The sequence below is a fragment of the Podarcis filfolensis genome (genome assembly GCF_964270895.1).
Source record: "Podarcis filfolensis genome assembly, chromosome: 17".
In the NCBI taxonomy this organism is placed as follows: Eukaryota; Metazoa; Chordata; class Lepidosauria; order Squamata; family Lacertidae; genus Podarcis; species Podarcis filfolensis.
Window position 1 is genome coordinate 36,994,201 of NC_139621.1, and position 27,755 is coordinate 37,021,955.

At 43.0% G+C, this 27,755-nt stretch overlaps 1 protein-coding gene across 1 annotated transcript; it reads left to right on the plus strand.

Moving 5' to 3' along the window:
- Positions 1–2,634: 2,634 nt before the first annotated feature.
- On the plus strand, positions 2,635–27,755 carry PDE6B (phosphodiesterase 6B; the record flags this gene model as incomplete). The annotated part of the gene is made up of 22 exons (XM_083594225.1): positions 2,635–3,096; positions 5,040–5,192; positions 5,308–5,397; positions 5,669–5,809; positions 6,113–6,187; positions 6,270–6,334; positions 6,765–6,831; positions 7,431–7,478; positions 8,208–8,357; positions 10,112–10,255; positions 12,519–12,584; positions 13,630–13,776; positions 14,317–14,424; positions 15,415–15,524; positions 16,814–16,901; positions 17,159–17,259; positions 19,213–19,320; positions 21,280–21,343; positions 22,471–22,545; positions 25,075–25,158; positions 26,618–26,774; positions 27,604–27,755. 22 exons carry the CDS (start codon positions 2,635–2,637, stop codon positions 27,663–27,665), a joined length of 2,565 nt encoding a protein of 854 aa, XP_083450351.1. The 3' UTR covers positions 27,666–27,755.

Genomic DNA, 27,755 nt, shown 5'->3' on the forward strand with positions numbered 1-27,755 from the left:
ATACTTCCATGTACAGTGGTACCTCAGGTCACAAACACCTTGGATTACAAACACTTTGAGTTACAAACTCCGCTAACCCGGAAGTAGTACCTCAGGTTGAGAACTTTGCCCCAGGATGAGAATGGAAATTATGCAGCGGCGGCAGCGGGAGGCCCTATTAGTGAAAGTGCACCTCAGGTTAAGAAAGGTTTCGGGTTAAGAACAGACCTCCAGAACTAATTAAGTTCGTAACCCGAGGTACCACTGTATAGATTAAAGCAAAATCGTATGCCTGTCTTGCTTTCATACCTATAAGGGTTCCCAAATGACCCTCTTCCACAGAGCCCCCCAAATCCCAGGCCCACCACAGGGGTGGGGGAATGCATCTTGTTTCTACCTCATGTGTGTGTAAATACAAGTTGGGCTGTCTTTACCCGGGGGTGCAAGGGGTGCAGGGCACCTGGGTGCCGAATTCTGGGGGACTCCAGGTGCCAGCCGCTGAAGCTGCCTAAGCTCTTAACTATCTACCTGTTTTGAAAAAAATAATTATTTTGATCAAGCTAGAAAAAACAAAATACATATATACCTAGCTATTACCGAAATGTATACCTACTGTTTCACTAAAGGACTTTCGACTTTGTGTGCTCATTTACCAAAGACGCGCCATGCATGCAAAATTGGGGGGGGGGCTAAACTAAATTTGGGGGCGCTGGGCAGATCTTTGTACCCCGGCAGCGCATATGCTAAAGACAGCTCTGAATACATGCCTATGTACACTACAGCATCATGACACATTTTGTCATTTTTCATACTGGAGCTGGTGAGATGCATTTAGAAATGTGCACCATCTTTGCAATCTATTCAGCACTTCAGGGTACAACATATTAAATACTTGGCACAGGTTTAAACTATTGATTATTTGTTTCATAAAATTTATACACTACTTGGTTGTTGATGTCGTTTTTGTTTTAAGCCCTCAAAGTGGTTTCCAAAAAAGACAAAACCATAAAATCAGGAAAAATGTAAAGCGATAATATAGAGCAATCATGTTTTTCTGCTACCTCTTTTAACAAAGGTCCGAAAACTGTCTTTGCTGTAATTCAGAATGGACAAGGAAGGCGCTCTCTCTCTCTCTCTCTCTCTCTCTCTCTCTCTCTCTCTCTCTCTCTCTCACACACACACACACACACACACTCATAAGCACCCCCAGTGTCGCCAAGATTATGGCTGTTATTGCAATACACAGGTGACAATTCCCTGATCAATGTATACATAGTGTATTGCTGCCTGGAGCACCTCCCCAATGTGCTACAAGGTCATTTTGACAGACACAGCAGCTTCTTGGACCAGTCATTGTACTATGGTGCCATCCAATGGCCAGATCAAGAAATGAAATACTGTGAACAAGACACTGTTTTTATTCTGGGTGCAATGTATGAGAATCATTCCTAAGCAAGAAGTTTCACGTATGGGCCTTTAAGCCTCTCTTTCTGTGCACATGTATCAATATGAATATGGAATGGGTTGCACAGGAGCATGATTTTAAATTGACTGTGCATGCTATCTAATGTAGATTTTGCAATTGCATAACTTCACCTTTTGAACGTGGCTGTAACTCCCACCCCAATGAACAGTTGCAACTGACCCAGGTGAGAGCCTGCGTGGGCTAAGAGAGTGTTGGGTGGAAGGTGCTTATTTTTTGTCTGAAGCCACAAGCATGGATTTGAAGAAGTCCTAAGGAACTGGGAATCCGGCTTCCAAAAAATGCATCCATGTTCTGTGGTTGCTTATCCAAAGTGGATCAAACTTCTAGGCCAGAAATGACTCGAAACATTTTGGTGCTTTGGGCAGCAAATCCAAATTCGTGCCCCCACTAGAAGCTGGTGAGAATATAATGATAAACTAAAGAACTGTCAGTTTGCATTTTTATGCTCCCCAAATACGTCAGCCTGAGGTGAGCCACTTCACCTCTGTCTAATGGCAAGGCTGGGTGCTTAGCCAATAGGAAAAATACAAGGTTGTACATAATGCTTGTTCTACTCAGAGTAGACCCACTGAGATTAATAGACATAATTAACTTAGGCTGCTCACTATTTAAGTAAGCCTATTCTAAGTAAAACCTAGTTGGAGACAACTCATTATGTCCAACAAATATTTCCTCTTGTTGACAGTCTGTACCAGTCTGTTTATGGAATATATATACCTCATTTGATTTCAGGTTTCCTACAGGTCCCTTCTGAGAGCAGGAATAATAAGATATTCACCTGGTTAGCTAAGGATTAGAACGCAGCAGTGTGTGTTTAATTAGGTTTTGGAGAGCTTATTTGACTCTTAAGGACCACTACCAGGAGAGAAAAAAATATAACATACATTCACAACTTTGAAAATGAAGAAGAGAATAAGGGCAGTGCGTTGCAGAAAGCTGTTCCTTCCAAATATGAAAATATAATAACTGATCTTACATCTGCGAAGAGGGGGTTGGGAATTATTTGCGGCTTTGGGACAGGTCATCTAATCTGTTTGCTTGAGAAGATCTGCCCTTCCACATACTCAGCTTGTCGGTGGATAATTACCCCTCACAGATCATTGTCTCCATGTTTTACACCGAGACGATTGTTGTGAAAGGGTAACACCCAGAATCAAAGGAACGGTAACATGAGCATTAACGCAGGTGAAGTTGAAAGATTCCTGGACACCCATCCAGATTTTGCTAGGCAGTATTTTGAGAAGAAAATGGGGAATGGGACCCCGCTTACCACGACAAATAGCCACCAACGCTTGGAAGAGTTCACTGGGCTGGGCCAGGAGGAGGAGAGCGAAGCGTTTTTTGAGCTGATCCAAGACATGCAGGAAAGTATCAACATGGAGAAGGTCGTCTTCAAGACCCTACGGAGAATCAGTGCCCTGATCCACGCTGACCGGTGCAGCCTCTTCATGTTCAGGCAGCGAAATGGCACCCCTGAGCTTGCAACCCGGCTGTTCAACATTCATAAGGAGAGTGCACTAGAAGAATGCTTGGTAGCCCCTGACTGTGAAATTGTCTTCCCTTTAGACATTGGTGTCGTGGGACACGTTGCTCAGACCAAGAAGACCGTGAACATCCCAGATGTTGGTGAGGTAAGGGTACCAGTTTGTTTGCCAGTTTGTTTCTGGGACCAATTCAAGGTGCTCTCATTAGTACTATTTAAAGCCCTAAACGCCTTAGGCTAGGGTTACCAGATGTCCCCGTTTTCCGGGGATAGTCCCCTGAATGTCCCTGGATTTCATCTAACGTCCCCGGGAAATGTAGTCTCAGCAGCCTGGAGCAGTTGGTTCTGGCTGGCTTCAGGAGCTGCTGGGAAGTCCCCATGTGATGGTGGTGCAGGGGCTCTACAATGCAGCTTCCGGGCTGTTTCCACCTTCCCTGACCCCAGCAACTACGCTGTGAAGGGAGGCTTCGTGCTGCCTATCGGAGCAGCCTCCCAACTCCTACTTGCGTGCAAGCAGGAGTGGGGCGGGGATCTCTCCCTCCCCAGCTGAGGCCCCTGTCCACTGGCTGGGAGAAATCGGGGCGCCCTAGGATCAAGGCAGAAGCTGTAATGGTTTTAGTCATTCCAGGGCCATCCCGGCAAAATCGGGACTGTTGGAGGGTATGTTACAACCACCATAGAATTGCAAACACTGCCTCTTTCCAGAAACGTCTAAGCCAGCCTGCCTTCCAGCTTCAGGGAGATGGGTGGCGCTGTGGTCTAAACCACCGAGCCTCTTGGGTTTGCTGATCGGAAGGTTGGCGGTTCGAATCTCCGTGACGGAGTGAGCTCCCGTTGCTCTGTCCCAGCTCCTGCCAACCTAGCAGTTCAAAAGCACACCAGTGCAAGTAGATAAATAGGTATCGCTGTGGCGGGAAGGTAAACAGCGTTTCCATGCACTCTGCTTTCCATCAAGGTGTCCCCTTGTGCCAGAAGCGGTTTAGTCATGCTGGCCACATGACCTGGACAAATGCTAGCACCCTCGGCCTGAAGCAAGATGAGCACCGCAACCCCATAGTCGCCTTTGACTGGACTTAACCATCCAGAGGTCCTTTAAATTATTTTTAAAAAACCTTTTTACTGTTCAACTCTTTCACCTGCAGTTTGCATTCAGACAAAATTTGTAAGAGCCTCCACCTCACCCAGCAGGTAGGTGTGACCTGAATCATTGATCCCGTCAATAGTCAATCAGCTGTCCGCCTTGAGAAAAGTAGCTTCAAAATAGGACAGTATGGTTGCACCAGGTCAAAGATCTGTTATGATTTCAGTATAATTTACTTATTGTATATGTTCTGTGGTGAATGGAATGTAGAAAGACTAGCCTATCACAGACATCTCTACAGCCAGTTGGGTTAGTTCAAAGTTATAGCCTGCTTAATTTTGTAATTTTGTATTTACCACACATCTGTCCCTCAACCTTCTGGAGTGGATTTAGGAGGTGGGGGCTGCAAGAGGGAGGGGGAATCACTCAATACCACTTACCGTATTTTTCGCTCTATAAGACGCAACAGACCATAAGACGCACCTAGTTTATGGAGGAGGAAAACAAGGAAAAAAAATATTCTGAATCCCAGAAACCAGAACAGCAAGAGGGATCGCTGCGCAGCGAAAGCAGCGATCCCTCTTGTTGTTCTGGCTTCTGGGATAGCTGTGCAGCTATTCGCTCCATAAGACGCACACACATTTCCCCTTACTTTTTAGGAGGGAAAAAGTGAGTCTTATAGAGCAAAAAATACGGTACTTACTGTTCTGTTGATGAGAGCCTTACTATCAGCTAAGCGACACTGTCGGATATAACTAAAGGTTTTTGAAATAAGTGAAAATCCAGTATTACTGGAGCTCATTTCTAAGACTTTGTAAGCTTTCAGAAAATAAGTTGATGCCTAAACCGTTGTGATGGGCAAGTTAGAATTGTTCAATTTGCTATGTGTTTTTCTGCCACTTTTAAGGTATTTGTGCATCATGTCATTTCTATCTTACTCATTTTGAAAAACCTGAAATATAACTGTTCGTAAAAATAAATAAATTGTAATTTTTAATTAAAATCAACAGTGTGACCATTTTAGTACTTTTGTTGATGAACTCACTGACTACACCACAAGGAACATCCTTGCAACCCCAATCATGAATGGCAAAGATGTGGTTGCTGTGATCATGGCAGTGAATAAAGTCGGAGGTCCATTCTTCAGCAGCACAGATGAAAGTGTAAGTATGAATACAACTTGTTAGGGAGAATCTCCGTGCCCATTAACACTGCCTACAAGCATTATAGCATCGCCACACCTTGTTGAACTGATTGAAGCTTTCTTAATGTTCCCAGATTTTCCTGAAGTACCTCAATTTTGCCTCTTTGAACCTGAAAATTTATCATCTGAGCTACCTTCACAACTGTGAAACTCGAAGAGGTCAGGTAAGGAAAAAAATATTTCTGAACGCAAGGTGTCTTTCCCCCACTCAGCCTAAACCTTCTTTAGATAAATAGCAACTACTGTTTCTGCCCCTAATTTTCCTGGTTTTCTTCTTCTATTCCTGCTTGTCTGAGGATGAGGGACAATATTTTTTAAAGTCAAAAGCTGACATGTTTATTTCCTGCACACATACACAGTTTGAAATTCCAAACTGTGCTCCTGGAATCTGCTCTGTTGTCGAATCAACTAACATGTCGATTTGCTGTTCTGCAGGTTTTGCTGTGGTCAGCCAATAAGGTATTTGAGGAACTGACCGACATTGAAAGGCAATTCCACAAATCATTTTACACAGTGAGAGCATATTTGAATTGTGACAGGTATTCTGTAGGCCTTCTGGATATGAGCAAAGAAAAGGTAAGCTAAGTTTCTAAGATTTTTTAGTAAGAGTGGTAGAGAGCATGCTTTGCATGGAAAAGGAACCTAGTCCAGTCCTTGGCATCTTCAAAATTGTATTCAATATATATACCTTCTTCTTCTTCCCTTCTTCTTCTTCTTCTTCTTCTTCTTCTTCTTCTTCTTCTTCTTCTTCTTCTTCTTTGTAATAATGTCACACCTGGACATATTTAAATCATGGGAGGCATTCACTTTTTGTTTTGTTTTTTTGTCTTCATATGGCCAAAACTGACCTTCTGTAATAATATTTATCTCCCTTTCCAGGAATTCTTTGATTTATGGCCAGTTCTAATGGGTGAAATTCCCCCTTACTCAGGACCTCGGACTCCAGATGGCAGAGTAGGTCTTTAAACTGACAATAAATATCTCGTTTCACCACTTGGTCACTTGCTATGAATTCCCATTTCTGTTCTATTTGTAGGAGATCATCTTTTATAAAGTCATTGATTATATCTTACATGGAAAGGAGGAAATCAAAGTCATCCCGTAAGTAAAAAAGAAATGACCTCATGGGCAGTGCAAAACTATTAAAAGTACAGGAGCCTTGTTCTCTTTTTCATCTGGCCACCCCACAACTGTCCCAGGAAAAGCGGGACACACCATTTTTTCCACACAAGAGAACAGCAGCCATTTTGGGTTCTGCAATCTCTCTGAGAAAAGAACACGGGGGGGGGGCGCGGCGCGGCTGCGATCTCGTGGGTCGTGTCACTCACCCGTGAACGTGGCCCAGAAAACATGCAACCCAGTTTTGGGACTGGATGTGTTGGAGGGTATGAAATGTTAGAAGTGAAAGCACCAGGAGGCTGGAATTGCAGTGAAGTTCTTTAAGAATTTCAGCACGAGTAATTTAAGTGTGTTCTGTTTGTAGCTAATCCTAATTTGATCAATATTTTTGTGAATTTTCCTTTCCATTTAGAAATCCTAAGCCAGATCACTGGGCATTGGTTAGTGGCCTTCCAACATACGTTGCAGAAACTGGTTTCGTAAGTATTTACATTAGCATATTTCCATGATTCATCAAGACAACGTTGGCCAAGAGCTAAAGAACCATGGGACCAAGAGACTTCCATGTGACCAAGAGAGCTTTGGACTGGTTCTTCTCAAACAGCCCCCGCCCTGTGCCACATAGCAAGTAGCCATCTTGAAATGAAGGATAGTTTCAAAAGTACTGTATTTTTTGCTCTATAAGACTCACTTTTTCCCTCCTGAAAAGTAAAGGGAAATGTGTGTGCGTCTTATGGAGCGAATGCAGGCTGCACAGCTATCCCAGAAGCCAGAACAGCAAGAGGGATTGCTGCTTTCACTGTGCAGCGATCCCTCTTGCTGTTCTGGCTTCTGAGATTCAGAATATTTTTTTTCTTGTTTTCCTCCTCCAAAAACTAGGTGCGTCTTGTGGTCTGGTGCGTCTTATAGAGCGAAAACTCCGGTAGTTTGTGCTATGAGCTGGAGGTTGTGCAAGACCTTGGGTGGTCTTGGTGGCGAGGGCTTTGGATCAGATGGCTTAAATAATTCTACTTTAGATTTAATTAACAGCATGTAAAAAATACAGATGGAAACTAAACATTTCTACATTTTTTTAAAGATTTGCAACATTATGGATGCAGCTTCGGATGAGATGTTTACATTTCAGGTACTGTAAGTGTGTGATGGTTTTCGTTGCTGCCTCCTGTATGATGTTGTGAGCCTCCATCCATAGTTCTTCAGGCACTCTGTCCACCAAATCTAAATCCTTAAACCTGTTCCTCACTTCCACTGTGTATTCATAAGGGATTTGATTTAGATTGTATCTTACCGGCCCAGTGGTTTTTCCTACTTTCTTCAGTTTAAGCTTGAATTTTGCTATAAGAAGCTGATGATCCGAGCCACAGTCAGCTCCAGGTCTTGTTTTTGCTGACTGTATAGAGCTTCTCCATCCTTGGCTGCAGAGAATATAATCAATCTGATTTTGATGCTGCCCATCTGGTGATGTCCATGTGTAGAGTCATCTCTTGTGTTGTTGGAAAAGAGTGTTTGTGATGACCAGCTTGTTCTCTTGGCAGAACTCTATTAGCCTTTGCCCTGCTTCGTTTTGGTGCTCTGGTCCATGGGGTCACGAAGAGTCGGACACGACTAAATGACTAAACAACAACAACAAAGTGTGTGATTGCAGCTGTTCATGAGGGGTCCCCCATTGGTGTATCTTGGGAAGAAGGAATGAATGCTAAATCCATTTAAGTTTGTAATGCAGAGCTATGCCCCTAGCTTAAGTATGGTACTGTCCATACGACATCTTCCTTTACCTTGGGTGAATAATAATTTCACTTTTATATTGAGACAATGTGCAATTTATAGTGACACATACTTCGTATGTTGCTTTAAGGAAAGTCCTGTTGGTGACTCAGGGTGGATCATCAAAAATGTTCTCTCCATGCCAATAGTCAACAAAAGGGAAGAGATTGTTGGTGTAGCCACCTTTTACAACAGAAAAGATGGGAAGCCCTTTGATGAACAGGATGAAACACTAATGGAGGTGGGTTTCTTTACTGGAGTGGAATTGAAAACAGATGTTCTTTTGCCCCATCTTTTTGTGCCTGCCAAACAGACATGTCATGCTTATGATAATATTTTATTCTCTTGTTAATTATGCTGTTTTAAATATGCATTTTATATTTGACTTCACTTAGCTATTTTTTGTGTTTTTTTAAAAAAATGTTTTTTGTTAACTTTGTGTTAAATATGTATTCTGCAGTTGACCGCCTTTGTAATGTTTTATTTTGAAATCTTTAAGACAATATTTTAGTTTTCTGTTAATTATGTTGCTTGGACAGATTGGTTTATTGATATTTTATTGGCGTTTTAATATGCTGCAAACTGCTTTGAGATTTTTCTTAAAAATATAAACTGGTATAGAAATGAAATAAATAATAATAATAATAATAATAATAATAATAATAATAATAATAATAATAAAAGACGGTTGATTGCAAAATACTAACACAATTCTGCAATAAACCAACAGAGTTAATCTTGTACTAGCCTTAGGTTCCTACTCCATGCAGTATGCAAATAAATAGCTACCTGATGTATGGAGCTAGCCTCCATTTCTTAAATGGTTGGTCTCCCACTTCTTATTTTTATGCTACTTCCATCAGTACCCAGCTCTGCTACAAATCCATTTTACCTACAAGTTGTATGTCTCTCACACACCTTTAGGCCACTCTTGAAATGGCTTCCTGTACCCTACCGTGCTCATTTAAACCTCCCCCTTGACTTGAGATAGTTACTGATTCTCCCCAGCTATTGTATTATCTTTTGCTTTCTCTGGCTCCTCTTCTCTTTGATTGTCTACAATTAAACTTTGTTCCAAATCCATGGTTTTATGTGCATTCCCCTTAGCTTCTTATCCATATCGTCTTCAAAAATTCATCAAAATAGCCTTCACCAACCAGTATGTGTTTGGACTGAGTTGCCGAACAACATCTGGAGAGCACTGGGTTGGCAAAAGATGCTCTAAAGCCTTATCTCTTTCTTCTTAGACTGTATCATTCAGAGGCGGATTTAGGGCTGCACAACCAGTTCCCCCACACAGGGTGCAGGCAACTTTTCCCTTTTCTTGCGAGAAAATCCTATTCGGAATAAGGGAATTTCCCTTAAAAAAAAGGGAAACGTTGACAGCTATGGGTGCAGGAGCCAAGGGGGCATCTTCCTGCCCTCTTCCCAAAGGCTAGTAAATGCTGGGCTTTGGGAAGAAGGCCTGAGGGCTCTGACAGGGTCCTCGGGTCCTCTTGTCTCCTTCCCAACGCCTAGGTAGCGCTTGCCTAGCTTTGGGAAGGAAGCAAGAGGGCTCTAGGACCCTGCGCCTCCCTCCCAAAGCCCAGCGCCTCCCTCACCAGGCTGTGAGAAAGCAACTTTGGATTGGTGGGGGGGGGGAGCATCAAATTTTGGCTTCGCACAGGGCACCATATTACCAAGGTCCACCTCTGTATCATTCCCTCCAGTAATGGGTTTGTAGTTGTTCTTTTTAATTTAATTTAATTTTTTTACAGCATTTTTGTTTTTAAAATTATGATACTGCTAGTCTGTTTTTAACCTGTGGTGTTAGCAACCTTGACCGTTTCCTTGACTGTAGGAAGGCGGAATAAAAATCCTAGTAATAGTTAATAAACATATACATATCACCACCGTATTAGTACTGTTCTTTAAGAGACATCGCTGGGATCTGGGAGAGGGAGAAGGGCCAACTCCTGTGCAGCTGTAATAGTAACTTTTGTTTTATTTTCCAAGTCTTTGACACAGTTCCTTGGCTGGTCTGTGCTCAATACTGATACCTACGATAAGATGAACAAGCTGGAGAATCGAAAGGATATCGCACAGGACATGGTGCTCTACCATGTGCAATGCGACAAGAACGAAATGCAAGCAATACTGGTATGGTTTTTAAAGCCCTTGGTTTTTTCCCCTCACTCCAAAACCACTTGTTAATATTTTAAACATTCAAATCCAGGCTTCTCCCCATTTCGACTGTTGCCAATCAGTTGAAATTAGTGTTCTAGGACCCCCCCTCCCAATTTTTTACTTTACTCATCTTTTTTGGGAAACCGGTGTTGCTTTCATCATGCCACAAAAACTGGCAACACTGAAATAGAAACTCACACAACCATGAGTCCTGATATCTTGCAACCACATGACAGATATCCAAGTAACACACAAATATATGTAATAAAGGCCCAACAGATTTTTGTTTTGGTTTTTTCACTGGAAAGCAGCACCAGAAGCCTGCGGTTTTGAGCAGAGTAGGGGGAAGTGGAAATGGCTGTGCCTTTCATGTTGGCTGCTCTCCTAATTAAATCATCCCCACAAACTGCTTTGCCCCCCAGCCACCTGGGTTCTAGATCATAGCTGTCAACCGTCCCTTATTTGGCGGGAAACTCCCTTATCCCAGCGCCGTGTCCTGCTGCTGTCCCTTACTGATGATGTCCCTTAAATTTCCCGGGTTTCATGCTTGCCCGGCTCAGGAGGGAAGCAGTGGCTCGGGGTCCTCCACCGCGAGAGAGTGTGCATGAGCTGCCGCTTCCCCGTCTCTCCCTTTTCCCCCTCAGGGGTGCATCGTGAGGAGTCGGGTGGCGGTGGGCGGGCAGGCAGCCCCTCTCTTGCGAGACTTCTGCCGTGCTGCCAGCGACAACCGCCTCATGCAGGGCGGCGTGGGCGAGAGGCTCTCTCCCTCCCTCCCTCTCTCCCTCTTGGGCGGGGAAGGGCTGATGGAACTCCTCGCTCCAAGACTATGGCAGCCCCGATGTGCTGCTTAGCATCCCCTCCAGCCAGTGCAGCATCTTAATGTAGTGATTTCCCCCTCTGCACCCCTTTCATAACTCTATTTTTATAAATCACTTGTCCATCCATAGTTCAAATTTTTACTACAAGTTTTCTGTCAATCCTACCAATGTATGTAACTCTTTACAATAGCTTTTCAACTAAATTATAAACTTTCTTCATTCTTTATTAAAGAGGTCCTCTTCCTGGTTTCAAATTCTGCCTGTAAGCTTTGCCATCTCGACGTCGTTCATCAGTTTTGTCTGCCCCTCTTCTTTGGTGGGAGTTGTAGACCCTTAGGATCATCTAGTCCAACCCCCTGCAAAACACAGTCAGTGGCAGCCAAAGCAGCAGGGCTCCATCAGTGCCGGATTTCTGTATAAACTAAGCCAAAATCCCTTATTTTTGAGGCTGCTGGTCCCGTGTTTTCAAATCTGTAAGTTGACAGCTATGTTCTAGATGCATATTTACCTTTCCCTAGAACCCTGACATGGGGAAGGCATCTTGGGTGGCCAATTTTGAGTGAGAAAATGGTTGGTGGAGAAAGGGATAAACAACAAGCCCTCCTTCTCTGCTATTCCTCCATTCAAAGTGTACAGGCTTATGAGGCTGCTTTTCAATTATGTGTAATTTACCCCTTGAAAAAAATATTTGCTTCAATGCGGCAGACAGAAGGATTGAATATACTTCCCAAGTAGGGACGAGGAAGACATGTAGAGGGAGAGAGGGCACCTTTGTAATAATTTGGATGTTTAAATTGCTTTTAAAGGGTTATGTAAGTTTGCATGAGGAAGAGTTGTCAAGGCTCACACTTTAAAGTACAGTAAACACCTTTAAATATATATATTTTTAAACCCAAATATGTCTGTGCACAGAGAAAGTTGATCTCTGTGACTGTGTACACATTTCCATTTCTCCAGCTGCACTGCCCTTCCACTGCTGTGGACACATTAACTTTGAAGCTGTGGACACATGATGTTAGCCACAATCCATATTTATCCTGTTGTTTCTTGAGAATGGCTCTGTCTTATGTGTTTTCCCTCAAACCTTCTGATTTGAAAATGTAAGCCACATTCACTTCACAGTTAAGCTGAGGTGTGTACATTTGAGACAGCCGCTGCACATGCTCAGTGGGCTACTTCCTGAGTAGGGGTTCAGGGAGTCTTACAGGCACAGGGAAAACTAATATGTACATTAGCCTTTGCATGAGTGGTATTTCAGACACTTGTCAGTAGGTGCCAGAATGACATTTGCTCAGCAGCCTTACACACTCTGTCACCAGTAGCATCCTTGTAGCATTAGATCTGCCTTAGGCACCAAAACGTCTTGGCCCATCTCTGAGTGTTGTCAGCCATAATTCAACTTGTATATGTCTCCACAGCCGACACGACAGAAACTTGGGAAAGAGGTTGCTGAGTGTGATGAGGAAGAGTTGACCGCAGTTCTAGTGAGTGTCCACATGGCTTGTTCTGGGTTAATACCCTTCTTTTGAAATTTCACAGTTAAACTTTCTCCCCTGCCAAAGTCATACAACGGAGATTATAATATAACCAGGGGGAACATCTCCCCCAGCACAGCTGGGTGTGCAGGGTGTATCAGTAGAGTCCAATATCAAAGAATATGATCAATACTATTGGGATGGACAATAAATGGCAAAAGTGGTGTTGTCTCCCAGCCCAGCTCCTGGCAGCTGGTCAGTTTTTATGGTGTAGCTTTTACATGTAAAAAAGCAAAATTGATTTTTAGTGTGGGGTTCCTCCAACCAGCTCCATCAGCGGAAGGGCTTCCACTTGCTTTAGGATGTGTTGTTCTGTCTTGCAAGCTTGAATGCTTGTGCAGATGGAAGAACGCAACACTGAATTCCACCTGTAAAAAAAGAATAGAAGGGAGGGAGAGCTGTTCCTTACTTTAATGTTACTTCTTGGTTAAGTGTTGGTTTTATTATCAGTCTTTTTCACTCACTTGGAGGTTGGGTTGTGTAGAAAATCGCACACTTTGGGCTCCTAAGAATACAGGGCAACTAAACTTCCAGTAGCTACTTCAATTGCTGGCATCTCTGAATAAACCAAAAGTGGTATTGGCACAAAATCTTAAAACAGGAAAGCAGAATGAGTGATGTGTCTTAGATCCCAAGACCAGTTTGACTCTCAGGCTATTAGTATTGTATATATTTATTAATGAAATTTGTGCAACCAACGTTATTTGGGCAACCCCATAACAAAGTTCTCTAGGCAGCCTACATGAAATATCCATTGGCTGAAAGAGACGATAATCTTTGGCAATTGATTTAGCTCCTTTGTAGAAGCAAAATTTGCCCTCCATCACAGCAGTAAGCAGCGCCAACACAAATATTATTGTGTCGATCACATATGGGTGCATAAAAATAATTAGCCCAGCAGCCGCAGTTTGGGAGATTTTTGAGAAATGCTTGGTACTTGGTCAGTGGGAGTTGCACCATTTCAGCCAACGCTGCAACTCTCCCCCTGCTCCAGAAAGAACAACTTCCAGATCCTGCACAATTTGAGATCTACGCTTTCCACTTTTCTGATTTGGAATGGACTGAACTCGACCTTGTGAAATGTGGCATTCAGATGTATTATGAACTTGGAGTGGTGAAAAAATTCCAAATTCCACAGGAGGTAAGTGACAACTTTAATCTGTGGGTTAATTGTCTCAGTTGTCTACATGAGGATATTGTATACTACATATATTTTCCTTTGACCTGTTGTTTGTCTGTAATATATTTTGGTCCCTTGACTATTAAATCCTAATTGAATGACTGGCATCTACCCACTTCTCCCAAGCTCCAGAAAATCCATGAGACAGCAGCAGCAGCAACCTACATGAGGAACCCACAGTCTGGTAGAGACTTGCAGCCATTTGGGGGGCTGCGATTCTTTCCTCTGAGACCTGATGTGCCCCAAAATTTTCACAATTAGAACATCTGAGGTCTAGGGAAAACTTGTATATACTTTCCCCTCTCCTTAGTAACGTTCATTTAATTTATTGCAATGAAAACTTTGCTTAGCAGGCAGATTCCAAAAATACTCCAGAAAGTGAGCCAGTGGTTTGCTTGTTTGTGAGCCCGCATCCCCACCCCCATTTTATGACAGCTATCTCATCTGTTTCTGGCTGCAGAGTTTTCAAAACCTGCGCTTACTAAAGTTCTGTTTTCACAGGTCCTGGTGAGGTTCGTATATTCCGTCAGCAAGGGTTACAGAAGGATCACCTATCACAACTGGCGCCATGGCTTCAACGTTGCACAAACCATGTTCACACTTCTCATGGTATCTCGGTCTTTACTGATGTTTTTCCTTCCCAAGATGCTGTTTCAGCTGAGATCAACTGCCCTCTCTTTATATGACTTTTATCCTCCCATCCCCTTGAGTTAGACTGCCTTTGTCCTTAAATGAACAAAGAATAAGTCTTACTGCAGGAAGAGTTATCAGCCTTTTCTGATGGTTTGCATAAGAGACTGTTTGTCTGTTTTTGCAGAATTTTAATCCCACTCTTCAGCCCCAAAAGCTCCCAATGTGGCTTAGAGCCCCAACTGTCAGGTTTACACAGTGCTTCTCCCCCCCCCAAAAAAAAATGTTTAGGGGTACTCTCATTTTCCTACTCATATTGAAATACTGCCCCTCAATGAGGCCGAACTTAGATGAACAAAATGTTTTGGGATATGCGTCCCCCTGCGTCCCCCAGGGAAAAAAGCACTGGGTTTACAAACTAAAGCGCACACACACACACAACACGAAAGGAAAGTGGATTGTGTGTGGTTTTTTTTTGTGAGGGATGGGGAATAAGCAAACTCAGGCGCAAGTTCTTGGTTACAAGGTCTTCCAATGATCAGTTAGGGTAGAAAAGTTCAAGGAGAGTAGGTGCAAAAGTTGCTGGTCTCTCAGCTGTTATGAGTGGTCCTGTATCTGTGCTTCTCCCTAAACATCTGCAGCAGCTTCTAGCTAATATTTTCGGCCTTTGCTGTCCTATCTATGAAGCGCTTAAGAACTCAGAAGGGACTGTGGAATCAGTTTATACAGCCAGTGGAATCAAACAGTAAAAAAATTCCTGGGCTATATACTACTTCACACCACAGGTGGAGGGATTAAGGATTGTATATTTGAATGCTTTTCACTTTAAATGCATCTTGCATTCCAAGTTCAAATTTTAGTTCTGTATCTGCCTAGTAGAAGAGGTTTTTGACTACTAGTAAGTAGCAATGCCAAGTGAATTTTCTACTAGAAGCACTAATCAAAACCTGTGATCCTTACACGGTGTAGACAGGCAATCTGAAACAGTACTACACAGATCTTGAAGCGCTTGCAATGGTGACTGCGGCTTTGTGTCATGATATTGACCATCGAGGGACCAACAATCTTTATCAGATGAAGTAGGTTCTATTGTGCTGGTGTTTGATGTGCGTGAGGTTTTTAAAGTATGCAAAGTCTAGCCAGCTTTCAAAGAATTTTAAATATTCGTGTTAATTCTTTACTGTCTGCAGTTTTAGATATGATTTTATTCTTCCTAATTGATATGCCTTTCTGTTGATTTTTGTTGTTGTAAATTGTTGTAAACCTCTCTGGAATTAACAATGAAGCATAGTATGACAGTGTGTTGAGAAGAATACATCTATCATAGCTCAAGGGTATAGTTTCAGCTGGCCAGATGGAAGGAAGTTTCAGCTGGCCAGATGGAAGTGTAGGTGGGTTCCCACAGGCAAGACACAGCGATAACAGCAAAGAACCTTTATTGAACTAACAGAACTGGACAACAGGGTCAAAGCAACTGCTTATATACATTTCTGAAGGCCTGGGCCACTCCCACTCCCAACGTGATTGGCTGTCTAAACTTCCAAGCTGCAAATCATGACTCAGAGTTTAAGGGCCAATGGCAAAGGCCCAAATCCTGAAATGTTCTGTGATTGGATAAAGTAAAGATAAAGGGACCCCTGACCATTAGGTCCAGTCGTGACCAACCCTGAGGTTGCGGCGCTCATCTCGCTTTATTGGCCGAGGGAGCCGGCGTACAGTTTCCGGGTCATGTTGCCAGCATGACTAAGCCACTTCTGGCGAACCAGAGCAGCACACAGAAAAATGCTGTTACCTATTTATCTACTTGCACTTTGACGTGCTTTCAAACTGCTAGGTTGGCAGGAGCAGGGACCGAGCAACGGGAGCTCACCCCGTCGTGGGGATTCGAACCGCCGACCTTCTGATTGGCAAGCCCCTGTCTCTGTGGTTTAACCCACATCGCCACCCGCATCCCTCTGTGATTGGATACCATGTATCAAATCAGAACACGAGCTCAGAATCCTTAGTCCAGACTCAAGCTCAGGCAAACACAGACCACTGAATACATAACAGGAGGCGTGGGGAGATTGTTCAGCTGCTGTTCTGTGGGTTCTCCTCACTGAGCCAATTTGGGAGGGGAAACCCCATTTCTCAAGCAGAAGTCCTTGCACGGGCTTCCATGGACAGTATTCAGGCTCTTTGTACATAACTTTCACCGTCAAGCTCTTCTTGAAAAGAGCTTAAACTCACAGTTTAAGAAACGAAAATATCTGGTTGCTATTTTTGTTTTGTTTCTCCAGTCCAAAAATAACATTTCGCATACTAAGCTTTGCTTTTTGTTTCTAACTATCCCCTTTCAATTTTGTCCTTCGGAAATATTTCCTAACAGATCGCAACACGCGTTAGCCAAACTTCATGGTTCATCCATTCTAGAGAGACACCACTTGGAATTTGGCAAGTTTCTACTCTCAGAAGAGGTTTGTGGTCCATACTTTTCATACCGCATATTAGGAGGGATGCTGATTAGATTTCACATTTTTTATGTTTTTTAAACTACAGACTGATGTGGAAATAAGGAGAGCTGAACTTAACAGTAGGGAAATGAGAAACCGAGAGAAACCAAAACTGACAGATTTCTCTCTATGGGAGACAAAGTATTAGGGGGAAAGATGTAGATACCCAACATGATGAATTCTAGTCTTCCACTCTAATCTATGCATTTCCCCCTCTTTAGTCTCTGAACATTTACCAGAACCTTAACCGGAGGCAATTTGAGCATGTGAACCACTTGATGGATATTGCCATTATAGCTACGGACTTAGCATTGTACTTCAAGTAAGTTATCAATAGATTTGCTATGGAAATTCAAGATGGTGGCTGTTTTCCTTCAAAGCATTCATTTATATTCTTAGGGAGAAGGAAGCAGAACAAGCTGAGGATGGGATATAGGATTGGCATTCTCCCTGGTATCGTATATCAAGTGCCCACAAAGTCTATTTAGGAGATACACTATAGTTCTTTTTCTTTCAGGGACAATTGTCCCCCGGCTGTTGCTGGCAAAACAACACACACAACACAAAAAGGGAATGGGAGGGGTGGAAGAGTGATTGCTGAGGCAAAGCAGAAGAGCCACACAGTTCTTTGTATGGAAAGTGGTTTATTTGTTTTGGTTCAAGTTAAAGCCAAGGATAGGAAGACAACTCTTAAAAACTTCCTACGTGCATGCAGTTAGCCTGCAGAAAATATCCCGTTGTCTTTCCATTTTAGAGACAATCTGGTCTGGTCTACAACAACAAAGCATATATAAAAAAACAGCAGTAAAACTCTGCCATTTACTGCCTTTGAGTAATAATAATAATTTATTATTTATACCCCACCCATCTGGCTGGGTTTCCCCAGCAACTCTGGGCGGCTTCCAACAAAGTATTAAAATACAGTGGTCTGTTAAACATTAAAAGCTTCCCTAAACAGGGCTGCCTTCAGATGTCTTCTAAAAGTCTGGTAGTTGTTCTTCTCTTTGACATCTGGTGGGAGGGCATTCCACAGGGCAGGCGCCACTACCGAAAAGGCCCTCTGCCTGGTTCTTTGTAACTTGGCTTCTCGCAGTGAGGCAACCGCCAGAAGGCCCTCGGCGCTGGACCTCAGTGTCCGGGCAGAATGATGGAGGTGGAGACGCTCCTTCAGGTATACTGGACCGAGGCCGTTTAGGGCTTTAAAGGTCAGCACCAACACTTTGAATTGTGCTCGGAAACATACTGGGAGCCAATGTCGATCTTTCAAGACCAGTGTTATGTGGTCTCGGCGGCCAAATAGTGGCCTAGTAGTGTCCAGATAAGGTCTCTGTCCAATACTAGGACAGTCCCAGGGACAAAACCTTATCTAATACAGTGAAGGGAGTTTTATCTCATAGGTTCTTTCTCATTCTTCTGATCTTTGTGAGTGTATCTTGGAAGAAAGGTGAGAGATAAGGAGAAAATGTGGTATATGAGCTAACTATGGCTATACCCAGTGCTTCCCCTCCCCCCATAAAAATGAGGTGCCAATATTTGTATACTGATAAAATTGCCACCAGCACAAAATGGCTCCCCTAGACAGCAAAAAAAAGAAGGAAAAAAAGCAACTAAGGGCAATCCATATTGGAGTATCATCACAAAACATGCACTGGCTTTATCTAAGGAAAGTGAGATAAGCCCATAGGGAAATTCTTTTGGAGGACACCACTTCCACGCCCTCTTTACTTACTCAAGGATGTTACTCATCTTTCAGAAGTAACTTGAGTGATTAAAAAAAAACCACATTGAAGAGCTTTTGCTCTTAGTATTGGGCTATCGAAAGGTGATATGAATTCTTATCAAGGCATAAAGGTACCCCTGCCCGTACGGGCCAGTTGTGTCCGACTCTAGGGTTGTGCGCCCATCTCACTTAAGAGGCCGGGGGCCAGCGCTGTCCGGAGACACTTTCGGGTCATGTGGCCAGCGTGACAAAGCTGTTCTGGCGAGCCAGCACCAGCGCAGCACACGGAAACACCGTTTACCTTCCCGCTATAAAGCTGTACCTATTTATCTACTTGCACTTAGGGGTGCTTTCGAACTGCTAGGTGGGCAGGAGCTGGGACCGAAAGACGGGAGCTCACCTCGCCGTGGGGATTTGAACCGCCGACCATGAGATCGGCAAGCCCTAGGCACTGAGGTTTTACCCACAGCGCCACCCGCGTCCCACGTATCAAGGCATAGAAAGGGTTTAACCTTCTTTCGTTTCCTATCTGCAACCTTGTTGTTATTTTTTAAGAAAGAGGACAATGTTTCAGAAGATTGTTGATGAATCCAAAACCTACAACAGTGAGAGAGAGTGGGTTGAATATTTGTCCTTGGAGACAACGAAAAAAGAGATTATCATGTAAGTGATTTTTTTTTTATCAAAACGAAAGAAAAAAGGTTTACCTGAACAAATGAGTGACAATGAGCAACCATGATATCTGTTTCATATGTTAAATATTTATATTGAGGCAAGCTGTTCAGTAACATCCTGAGAGGTCAGATGATGCTCTTGAGACCGCATGCTTGGCGCATGCTACAGCAATAGATCATGGGGGGGGGGCAGGATCCCAGGAAAATGCATTTTTATGCTTTGGACCACAACCCCCCAAAAAATGCCCTGACAAAGTAGCATCAGTATTCAATCCTTGTGGCAAGGACCTCTGATTTTTCAGGAACTAAAGCACAACTTAAATACAATTTTGCTCATTGGGTTTTTCGGCATTATTATTTACATCTGCTTAAAGAGAACAAGGCGTCTGCTGTTTCATCTTCATCCATGATCCATCTGTGCTGATATAATAATAATAATAATAATAATAATAATAATAATAATAAATAATTTATTTATACCCTGCGCTTGCCCAGCCACTCTGATTCAGCTGTTCCAGGCCTTGAATCTGGAAAAAACAACAACAGATGAGGATACTCCACAAGGTGTCTACATCTACTCTTCAAAGCTTTTAACGGTTCCCTCCCACTAGGGCCCATGCTCAGAGCAGAGTGTGTTTCTCAGTAATTGAAACCAATTGGATTAGATGAGCCATTTTAGCAGCAGCTAAGGAACCAGGAGCCCTTTAGGATTGTGGATTAAAAATGGAAGCTTTAAAGACATGGGCAACGTGGTTAGCTGCTATATTAGCAACTACACTGCGCGCGCGCACACACACACACACACACACACACGAATAGCACACATATAGGATGGGCTTTGAGGCATGAAAGGAAATAACTGTGCCAGTGTTCCGCAGTGCATCTTATACATTAGATGCATAGGCATAAAAGCTCACCCCCGTCTTTGCTACTAAGTCTTTTATAGGAACTATAAACCCAGGATTAAGGAGATTTGACTACAAGGTCAAAAGAGGCAATCGTGTTATCTAGACATATGACAGGCTGTCCGCAGCCAACTGTACCATCCCAACTAAATTTAATAAATATGGTTTCAGGATAAAATGATACCTATCTTGGTGGAATTCTGGGGTATAGGGCTGAATCAAGGATTTTTGCCGCCTGAGGCAAAGGACAAGATGGCTTCCCCTCTCTGTTTCATGCACAGAAACCAACTGGACTGGCAGTTGAGTACAGTGGTACCTCGGGTTAAGTACTTAATTTGTTCCGGAGGTCCGTACTTAACCTGAAATTGTTCTTAACCTGAAGCACCACTTTAGCTAATGGGGCCTCCTGCTGCTGCCGCGCCGCTGGAGCCCGATTTCTGTTCTTATCCTGAAGCAAAGTTCTTAACCTGAAGCACTATTTCTGGGTTAGCGGAGTGTGTAACCTGAAGCGTATGTAACCTGAAGCGTATGTAACCCGAGGTACCACTGTATTATCATTTCAACACTGGTCATGGGATAGTTTCCTTCATAGCAGCTGAGGCAGCAGTCTTGTTTGGGGCCGGGCCATTATCATAGGTCCTCCGACGGAGACGAAAGGCTGGGGGGCTTCAGAGAACTGGCCAGGGCACAGCTGCCACTGCCCGCTAATATCGGCTCTCTCAGGTGGGGCTGATCCTGTTGGTGTAAAACAACACCAGAACAAAGTAGATTCTGCAGCCAGGAGAAACAGACTTCTACACTCAAGTCTCCACTCTTTCTCCCTGCCAAATCCCACATTTCTCAAACTGATTCCACTCTGCCAGACCTCCTTGATGCCTTCTTAGTGTTGTAAGTGGGACTGCTTTTAAGATTGCTCGTAAGTTTAACATGTGCAAAATACAGCAGCAAATTGCTGTCCAGGACAGGGGGAATGGAACTTCTATTACCTGTCTTAACTGCACTGATTCTCTGTTTCTCTTCTGCCCCCCCCTCTTTTTCTATAGGGCTATGATGATGACTGCCTGTGACTTATCTGCTATCACAAAACCCTGGGAAGTACAGAGTAAGGTCAGGTGCCCGGTGCAGAGTACCCATTCTTTAATGCACAGACTAAGAGCACATTACTGGGACGCGGGTGGTGCTGTGGGTTAAACCACAGAGCCTAGGACTTGCCGATCAGAGGTTTGGCGGTTTGAATCCCCGCGATGGGGTGAGCTCCCGTTGCTCAGTCCCTGCTCCTGCCAACCTAGGAGTTCGAAAGCACGTCAAAGTGCAAGTAGATAAATAGGTACCACTCCGGCAGGAAGGTAAACGGCGTTTCCGTGCTTAGTCATGCTGGCCACATGACCCGGAAGCTGTACGCCGGCTCCCTCGGCCAATAAAGCGAGATGAGCGCCGCAACCCCAGAGTCGGTCATGACTGTACCTAATTGGTCAGGGGTCCCTTTACCTTTACCTTTAAGAGCACATTGCCAAATTCTAGTTTTCCTCATCTTATGGTTTATTACATAACAGCTCCATCATTGTAGAAGGTACTTTACAGAGTTAAAATAAGCAAAAGGCAGGAGACAACTCAAGTATGCTCATAAACTCATAAAACAGTGTGGAATTGAGGACAAATGTGTTATTTTCCTTTTTCTCATCAACGTGCTTCCACCCATTTGCGAACAGCATCCCAAAAGGTGGAGATCGTTCCTTTTAGTGTTCCTATCAATACAATTCAAAGGGGAGGCAGCCTATAAGATTTAACGAGCATATATATTTAATTTGAAAGTGTGTGAAAAAGTGTTCCGGGTCTAGTAGCAGAACCCAGAAGATGTAAGGAATTCTTTCCATGCATCAGTAGAGATTGGATTTTTAAAAATACGATTAACTTCAACGAAAGCTGGAAACAAAAAAGTTTGGGGAAAGAAGTAACCTTTGAAACATGTTCCCCACCCTAATTATTCTAAAAGTGAGCACTGATAGCAGTAAGGGAAATTATTATCCAGTATGCAAGCTGTCATGCTGGCCACATGACCCGGAAAAACTGTCTGCAGACAAATGTTAGCTCCCTCGGCCAGTAAGTGAGATGAGCGCTGCAACCCCAGAGTCGTTCACAACTGGACTTCACCGTCAGGAGTCCTTTATCTTTTTATGCAAGCTGCTAAACTGCAAATGTCCCAAAGCTTAGGCATTTGTTTTTCCTGGATACAGGTGGCACTACTTGTAGCAGCTGAATTCTGGGAACAAGGAGATATGGAAAGAAATGTACTTCAGCAACAACCTATTGTAAGTTCTCTCCCCACACTTTTTATTATTTTCAAAGTGGATGTAAAAAAAGAAAAGAAATCAGAGTGACTATACAGTGGTGCCCCGCAAGACGAATGCCTCGTAAGACGAAAAACTCGCAAGACGAAAGAGTTTTTCGTTTTTTGAGTTGCTTCGCAAGACGAATTTCCCTATGGGCTTGCTTCGCAAGACGTCTTGCAAGTTTGTTTCCTTTTTTGAGCCTTTTTTGAGGTTTTTGAAGACTTTGGTGATTCTTGAAGCTTTTCCAAAACTTCTTTTGCAGCCATTTGGTAAGTTAAACTTTTAAAACTTTTTGGGGGGTTTTTGGATTTTCGGTTGGAATCCGTGCTTCGCAAGACGAAAAATTCGCAAGACGAAAAAACTCGCAGAACGAATTAATTTCGTCTTGCGAGGTACCACTGTATATGGAATAATCCAATAAAGGGGAAGTGGATAAATAATGCTATCAAGGATAAAAAAACCCCCATATAATTACAAACTAACAATGTAAAACCAAAACCAAATTAGTAACATGGAAACCCATCATGGGAAAGGGTGTAGCTTTTTGAAATACTGCTTAACATGGCACTTTCAAAACTGGATGAGGGTGACTGGATAAGGCAACTGTCTCTCCTTGTTTTGCATTCCAGCATATTTTAAGGGGGGGCATTCTTGTCAAAACTCATTGCACCCTTTACGATTTATGATTTACTCATAAGATCCATGAGATCTTGCTTAAAATGGCAGAATCCCACAATTTAACAAGACACTCCTGAATTTTTGAGTGCTGTCCATGTAGAACGATTGGGCCATTATAAAGAGATTTAGTGGTTCTTAATTGATTGGTGATGTGGTATGTTGTATTGTATTATTTATGCAAATTGATTTTCTCTGGAGTTAAAGATCTGACTGGGAAAAACCTTGTTATGCTGAGCTCGTATTTTGCACAATTTGTATACGGTGTCTGTTTGATAATGTGTGGTTCGTTATGCATAATAAAGGATAACAAGGCACTCACATAGCTGTGCCATTTCCTTCTCCTCTTCCCTAATAATAATAATAATAATAATAATAATAATAATAATAAATACTTGACATAAAGTAGTGCAACCAAATGAAGCAATAATTTCTCTTTGCCTTTTGGAGAATCTTTCAAGTATATTTATAGAAAATGTTTGGACTCTACACATATTCTGTAACCCCAAATCATTTTGGGAGTATGTATGTGCATGTGTGTGTGGATATTTCTTAAAATCTGTTCCAACCTTAGTAGAAAAAATAGTGCAGAATGCATTGTCTCCGTTCATTTTCAGCAGGGAACAGGCAATGGCACAGCCGGGGGTAGCCTTGTCGAAACATGAACATCACACCAGAATCATGATTTGAGTCCTTCCACATGGGATAGCTGTCCTTCCCCCACCCCCCACTTAACCATAAGAAGATGAGGAAAATGAGGGGTGGAGGATCCCCATCCCTGTTTTAGTGGGAGCCAAATCACAAAAATTTAGTCCCCACTGCATGATAATCCTCCCAGTGCAATACCAGAGCAGGAAACAGTAGCCACCAAATTATATATGAAATAGTAAAGGAGTACATTAAGAGACAGGGATGCGGGTGGCGCTGCGGGTTAAAACACAGAGCCTAGGGCTTGCCGATCAGAAGGTCGGCGGTTCGAATCCCCGCAACGGGGTGAGCTCCCGTTGCTCAGTCCCTGCTCCTGCCAACCTAGCAGTTTGAAAGCACATCAAAGTGCAAGTAGATAAATAGGTACTGCTCCGGTGGGAAGGTAAACGGCATTTTCGTGCGCTGCTCTGGTTCGCTAGAAGCAGCTTAGTCATGCTGGCCACATGACCCGGAAGCTGTATGCACATGACCCAGAAGCTGTATCCCTCGGCCAATAAAGCTAGATGAGCGCCGCAACCCCAGAGTCGGTCACGACTGGACCTAATGGTCAGGGGTCCCTTTACCCTTTACCTTTACATTAAGAGACATCACTTCATTGATATTGTACAGAATCCTCCTTTGCAGAGGACAGATCTCTATTTGAAGGTGTCCTGCATTTGAAGCTGCCCAGTCTAAGTCTGGTTTAAAGATAAGGAACCATAAAAAGGACAGCAGCCGCCCTGAAAGTGCCTATCAGCATTTTGTAGCCCCTAGGAAGCAGGTGAACAGGTATTCAAGTCACCCAGTGCCTTCTGCACTGTGGTGAGATGTATTTCTATTTAAATTACAATGGTTATTTCTAAATTTCCACCTAATGCATATAAACCACCATATGCAAATTGGTGCCTTCCCTTTTTTTGGTGATGCAAATCCTCTTTTTTGGCAGTGAATAACTGAGTGCTGATCTTGCCCCCTTTCCAACAGTCTTGCTGATTACAGCCCATTTATTTTGACCCACAAAACTTTTATCTGTAGAACACAGTCCTGGCTTCAGTTTCTTGGCCAGGACATTATTACTAGAGCGCAAAAGAGACCAAAACAAATGATTATAATAATTTTTAAAGTTATTGCTGGTTTTTTTCCTAGCCTATGATGGACAGAAGGAAAGCTGCTGACCTTCCAAAACTTCAAGTTGGTTTCATTGACTTTGTATGCACCTTTGTTTATAAGGTAAGAAGTTAGTACTCAATATCTACTAGGCCCTTAAACTCTAGCTACTGGTAGTTAAGGTAAATAATTTTTAATTAGAGCTAACATTTTCAAATGTTTTAAAATAATGACACAATTTAGGAAACTATGATTGCTTCTGCACTAGATGTTTCCTCAACAATACTTTGTTTGCTCACATATTATTGTTGCATTCTTGTACTTTCTGTGTTGTCCTCCCCATTTTTTTCAGGCTTGATTTGTGGCAAATTTTTGCAATGCAACCCAGTTATAGGTATTTTTTCTAAAAAGGTAAAGGACCAGTGGATGGTTAAATCCAGTCAAAGGTGACTATGGGGTTGTGGCACTCATCTTGCTTTCAGACCGAGGGAGCCGGCATTTATCCACAGACAGCTTTTTCCGGGTCATGTGGCCAGCAGGACTAAACCACTTCTGGTGCAGTGGGACACAGTGACAGAAACCAGAGCACACAGTAATGCCATTTACCTTCTCGCCACAGCTGTACCTATTTATCTACTTGAACTGGCGTGCTTTCGAACTGCTGGGTTGGCAGGAGCTGGGACAGAGCAACGGGAGTTCATCCCATCATGGGGATTCGACCTGCCAACCTTCCAATCGGCAAGCCCAAGAGGCTCAGTGGTTTAGACCACAGCGCCATCCACATCCCAGTTATAGAACTACAGTGGTACCTCGGGTTACATACACTTCAGGTTACATACGCTTCAGGTTACACACTCCGCTAACCCAGAAATAATGCTTCAGGTTAAGAACTTTGCTTCAGGATAACAACAGAAATCGGGCTCTGACAGCGCAGCGGCAGCAGGAGCCCCCATTAGCTAAAGTGGTGCTTCAGGTTAAGAACAGTTTCAGGTTAAGTACAGACTTCTGGAACGAATCAAGTACTTAACCTGAGGTACCACTGCACCATGTTTACTATGGATAGGCAAGATGCTATTGATGCTCTTAAGGGCTACTTAAAGGCTACCCTGAGATTAAGAATCTCATGCTCTACCAACTGAGCTATGAACATATTTAGTAACCGAGCAACGGCTACATAACTTCTTACTTCTCAACTGTCCCTCTCAGCTTGTTCTGGGTGAGCTCAGTAAGGAACACACCTATGCTGTTAATTTTCTTGAAAACAATCTACCACTTGGATTAACAAGAAAGTTGGATTGATGTTATGAATTGTATTTGAAATGTTAAAATATGATCTTTCCCTCAGACATTTCTTAGCTACAGACTTACCACTGAAACTGAGAAACATTTTAGAAAATGGATGTATTACAGATCTTTTTATTATGGGTAATTCATTTTTAATCTGCAAGAAGAAACAAAAGTGCAACAATAAATATTTAAACATCACCTACATTTTTAGTGATTGGTTTAAAGAGACAAGACAGCCAGAAAACTGAAAATGTTTTGGGTTTCTGCTGCTACTGCCTTTTTTTGTTTGTATCAGGAATTTACACGGTTCCATTCAGAAATTCAGCCAATGTATGACAGACTACTGAACAACAGAAAAGAGTGGAAAGCCCTAGCAGATGAGTATGACAAGAAAATGAAAGCTTTAGAGGAAAAACAAAAGAAAGAAGAAGAGAAAATGGCTGCCAGTAGAGGTTAGAAAACAAATTCCATTTACAATGTATCTGGAAAGGCTAATTTCCTCCATTTCTTTCCAGCTCCTGCTTTATATAAGCCCCATCTAAAATTCTTGTGTGCTTATTACTGGATGCTGGATAAAACTAAGTAACTAGATACATACCACCCAACTTTTTTCGGGGGGGGGGGGGAAACAAGACGCTCTCCCAGGCGAGTCACATGACCCGTGCTGCAATCTCATGTGGAAAAAACGGGGTGTCCCTTTTTTCTGGGACACTTGGTGGATATGTAGCTATCAAGGCATCCTACCTGAGGCAGCTTAATTAGCATATCAACAGAGCAAGAGCATAATTTTGTTTAGGTGTTAAACATGAACTACTAGTTCACACCCAACCCTCTTCAGTCCTGAATTGATTTTCATATGCCCCAGTTTCAAACACCTAATATACTGCACTGGGCAACAAAATATTTTGTTCAGCATTAAAACCCACCTGCCAAAGATATCCCCCACTCAGCAAGAGCTGCCCCTTTCCCGCCCCAGCTCCTGCAATCTCAAAGCAACCTCTTATCTTAGCTGTCAACTTTCAGATTTAAAAATAAGGGATCAGTAGCCTCGAAAATAAGGGATCAACAGCCTCACCTGTCCCGGGGACAGTCTATGGGATATCTAACAATCCGGGATAGCAGCGGGAAACGGCGCTGGAATAAGGGAATTTCCTGCAAAAAAAAGGGAAGGTTGACAGCTATGCAGAAATTAAGTAGGTTGTGCTTCATAGCCACACAGCTTTTAAAAATGGTCCTCCTAAAGCAGCTGACCCTAATAATGTCTGTTTTTTATTCCCGTAGGAACGATGGCAACCTGCAATGGGGAAAGCGTTCCCCCGTCTCCAACTTGTTGCATAATTTAAGTCAACAAAGGTCTGTTTCAGGGATCATGCATCATCTGGCCTGGATTTGCCACAACCAGCATTAGACCAAGAGTCACAGACATCCTGGCT